Below are 4,687 nucleotides of genomic sequence, written 5' to 3' on the forward strand. Positions count from 1 at the left end.
CCCTGACAGAAAAGCTTTACGTCCTCAGCTAGACGAGGTATAAAAGGATTTCACCGCAAGGTAAGAAAAAGGACCAAAAAAAAAAACCCAACCAATTTAGAAAGCAAACTTGAAACAGGGCCATATGCTTGTAGAGAACCTCTTTAGTATCTGTGGTCTGACTGTTTAGTTCAGGTAAGTCATACGTACATTGCAGATAAGCATGCATTCTTTTACCTGAAAATTTGCGCATGCACCAATCAGAAGAGATCTAACGGCCAAAAAAAGGTGACGACATTTCATAATAAACCTCAATGGAATCTGTGATGGGAAAATTGCTAAGTTAATACAGTACTTCATTATTTCTATACTTTTGGTGTCCTCACCAAGTTTATGTAGGAGTTGTGCACATTTCAACACCATCTAAGCAGCATTTGGAAGAAAAAGCAGCAAGTTCCTCAGGGTTTCCATAGCTCTGAACTACATAAAAATATGTGCTATGGGGCTTCTTTCCAAATTCTAGTTAAAACAATTTCATCTACTGCAAAATTCCTTATTCAACCACCACACCATCAAAAGTGCTTTTCAAGACAACCTGAATTGCACTGTATATGTAAAAACTGGCATTAACCTTTAGTGTTTAAGTGAGATTTTTAGATAAACTTTATCCATTACAGGTTACATGGCTAAAGTTATCAAATATAATAAAATTTCTACTGGAGAATATACTCTGAACTTACAATCTTAGGAACTTACATAAGTTTAAGTATGGCCACATCAATCAACATGCAAGAAATTCCCAGGTTTACATACTGAGAAATATATAACACAGTGCTTTTAAAAACAACCTTAGCATAGATTCTTCTTTTTAATTAGAACTGCCAAGTGTATTCTCACTAGATTTAATGACCGAGGAGTAAGCCTTTAAAAAGGTGTTTCTTCATTTGCAGCAATGTTTAAGTTGATGAAAGAATAAATGATAAAACGATACATGGTTTGTATCACAGCAAGACGGAGTTCTAACAATATGAAATTCTCAATCGTGTCCGAGTTCTCAAATTTCACACAATTTTGTTTAGTATATGCTCGCTGGAATAAAAACCCTGTATTTTAGGTCACTTCTCTGAATAAATATTCTTATGTATACTGAAAGGAATCTATTAACTATTAGAAGAAGAAAAAAAAAAGAAAACCCAAAACTTTTCAGAAAACAAATCATTTCACTCAATGAAAAATTTAGCTTCTCTTCCAGTTTGTTCCATAGAGTTTAGATTTTATTATATGGGCACAGCAGTAACTAAAATATTAGTAAAATAACGAATGTATTTTTGCTTACGACTTGCTGTGGATATTTTGTGCAAACAAAAAAACCTCACAATCTGACCTGGGCACTAGTGAGATTTCACATAAAAGGGCTTTTCACGGAAATGTGTCAGAGTATCATCTAAAAGGTGATGTAGAATACCAAGTTCTACTGTAAAAGAATCTTGGAGGGAAGAGATATCCAATCTAACATGTGCTTTCATAAGTGCCCTTACTTGAAAAATTTCTTCGCAATAATTAAGATGCTGGTATACTTTTCCTATTACACAACCTCTTACACAACCACATGCGGTACATTTATAGACAGATTTACAATCAGAAAGAAAAATGGTTTTTTCTGTCTTGATAATAAAATTAGCTGTTTTTTGTTTCTTTTTCTTTGTTTTTATACAAACTGTAGTCCAGCCCGTTTCGCTCTCTTCACGCAGCAGATGAGCTTCTAGACTCTCTCCATGCTGGTTAGAAAAATCCTTTACAGCATGTTTCCTCTAGAATTGGGTCGTTCCACAACGAACTGCTAGAGCACAACGCTAACTCCGGGTCAGACACTCTGCGCTGGTAATTTTCTTTTCAATTTCTTCATCATCATTCATCATCATCATCCTCGTCTTCCTCGCCATCGGAAAGGGATGTACAAGGGCGGATCTGTCGGTAGCGATCGAGCCACTTCTCTACCATCTGGGTGACCAGTGGGTGATTGCGCCTACGGGAGCTTTTCTGCATCGCAACGAGAACCCCTCCTTCTGTCACACAGCAGTCCAGCCATTCCCGAAGCAGCTTTTCTTGCTGCTCCTCATTACCTATCTTTGGGGGAGAGAAAACGGATTGAGAATGAGGCTTGAAACGTTACCAGCAACTTTAAGCAAGCCACCTGTGATACTCCGAAATACCCGGGCTAGGGGGCAATACAGTTCCTTTCCAAAGCTGACAGAGTTAGCATACTACTACACCACAGCTGGGACTCTCCGAAAGCCAAACTGATGCACACTGCGTTTTCAACCAAAATTTGAAGGCTCTGGAAATACTCTCCAGCTATTCTTCCCTTCTAAATTTTTCAGACGTGTATTTCCAATATAGTGTTCCTATACTTCAATTATTCGTGAGCAACTAATTATTTATGGTAGGCACAATATATAAGGAGGATAAGTCCTAAAAGAGCCTTCTGGCTTTACAAAGCAGTTTTTAGGAGTCTAGCCATTCTTGACATGAAACATACCCTCTTGTAAGACATAAACGTTGTGGCTTGCTGAAAAAAATAGCCCTCTCTGAACTTAAAGCCCATACTTTTTCTTCTTTACCTACAGGATATCCACTTTTTGCAATTACTTCAGGTTTTCCAACCCTCCCTTCCCCCATGTACACACTTTACTGAAGCGGTTCCCCATCTTTATCATAGTTATTAAAGAAGAAATGAGTTGAGTTTCATTAGAAAAAGAGGTAAAGCATGCTGTAACTACTGGCCAATATTTATGTTGCATCCTTTAAAAAAAAAAAAAGGCATATGTCGGAATCCTTATTTCTGGGTCCTTTTCAAGATACACTTGTATTCACATGCACAGTGAAGTTACATTCAATTTACAGAGCTATAAAAAAAAGCATCAAATTTGTGGGAAAATACCTTTCAGAATCACCTCAAATGATGGGGAAGGGAGCAGCATTAATTAAACAGAACAGCACAGTCCCTATAATTCTTTGAACTGCAGAAACATACGGGGCTACAGAGATTGCTGAGGCCGCAGCTTAGAGGCAGCTGTGACAAAGGCTACCAGCTACACAACCATTTCTTACCTCTTGAGCAGAAAGGAAGTGAATGTGCAATAATTTCCTCTCGCTATCCACCAACGGTAGAAAAGTAACAGTAACATCATCATCAGTGTTCAAGTTAGCACCAGCACCTCGATTGCCATAACCATCGTTCTCCATTGCAACCAGAGCAGAGAAATGGCCCCTTGTGTAGCCCAGAGCAATAGGACTTTTCCAACAAAAACTCTGTTCCCATAACAAAGGCAAATATACACCTACGACAAATTAAAATAAAGGGTAAGACTCAGAACTACAGTGTTCAACAACGAAGAATTTTGATACAAATCTTTTGGTTTTGGCTAAACACAGTAACAGCAGCACACTACAAGCATTTAAAACGTACTTGGTTTGGTCTACACTAATATAGGTCACACTTTTCAGTACAGCTAATTATTATTAGGTTAGCATGAGATTAGTGAAGCATCTCTGCAACTGTACAAGTTCAGACATAAAAGCTGTTACAATTATAACCAATACCACATTACCATTCCCCTAAAATCCATGATCTATAGTACAGTGATGAACAAAAAACAGGGTTAGAAAAGCAGTCTTATGTTTGGTAACTCTTCTTAAAAATAAAAAAAAATTATTGAAAAAAAAAATCAGATTCTGCGTCACAGAAATAAAAGCTACAGTCAGATGTCTATTTTTACTAGAACAAAAATTCCACCATCTGCTTACAAAACTTATTATTAAGAGAACTTGCTGCACTAAACATTACTTAATACCTAAGTATGTAGTCTATCCCAGAGACAACAGGACTTCTCATAAACGTTGTATTAATAGATTAAATTAACCCACATCAATTAAACATATCCAGTCTCAAAAAAAAACCACCCAAAAGCTAATACTATTTTGCTCAGAAACAACAATTTACTGATGTCAGAGATTCTGAAAGAAACTGCAGTTTTTCTCCCCACTATTTTTAGCAATAAAGACAGTAATTCGCTTGAGGTGCATGAAGTCTCAAAATAAAACTAGAACTCTTTTCTTTGAGGAACATAAATAATTCTTGGTGTGTACTGCTGCAAGACAACTTAAGCAAAAGCATGCCTTACCTTGTGACAGTTTAAAAATAGCCACGCATAAACTTAAGTGCACATGTAGCATAGCAACCTTTCATAGTACAGCTGCTGCCAGTAAGTTAGGAACAGACGCTGCAGCAAAACAAGGCACTGCACTTCTCCTCCAACATCCACGGAGATGGAAAGGCAATGTTAAAATGGAAATCTGAGGCAGAGGGTGGTTTTGGAGGTTTTACTTAAGTTTAGAACTCATCTTTCTTTGCTGCAACAAATATTAGTTGGGGCTACCGGTAGATATTTGTCCCTTTTTTCCCCCATTCTTGAATTAGCAATCCAAGAAATACCTAAAAGTCTTTCCATTTCTTTTAGATTAAGATTCACACAAGTTTTTACAACATCTAGATCTAAGGACAAATCCATTTAATACCTTCTTAGTGCTCCCTTCCTCCCACCCCTGCTACAACGAAGCCTCACTGTAATTCAATGCTGAACACAAAAGATGCAGAACAACGGTTAAGTGCTAACCAAAAAATTTCAAGCCTTGACATTTAGGGAAA

General features: G+C 37.3%; 1 protein-coding gene across 1 annotated transcript in view; it reads right to left on the minus strand.

Moving 5' to 3' along the window:
• Positions 1 to 255: 255 nt before the first annotated feature.
• Positions 256 to 4,687, minus strand: part of ZRANB1 (zinc finger, RAN-binding domain containing 1) — a 45,859-nt gene continuing 41,427 nt past the window's right edge. Inside the window, 2 exon segments of the mRNA XM_009325867.1 lie at positions 256 to 2,106; positions 3,091 to 3,320. Of these exon segments, the coding sequence (XP_009324142.1) occupies positions 1,888 to 2,106; positions 3,091 to 3,320 (449 nt within the window). The 3' untranslated portion in view covers positions 256 to 1,887.

Source organism: Pygoscelis adeliae, unplaced genomic scaffold (assembly GCF_000699105.1).
Source record: "Pygoscelis adeliae isolate BGI_AS28 unplaced genomic scaffold, ASM69910v1 Scaffold4, whole genome shotgun sequence".
Classification (NCBI taxonomy): Eukaryota; Metazoa; Chordata; class Aves; order Sphenisciformes; family Spheniscidae; genus Pygoscelis; species Pygoscelis adeliae.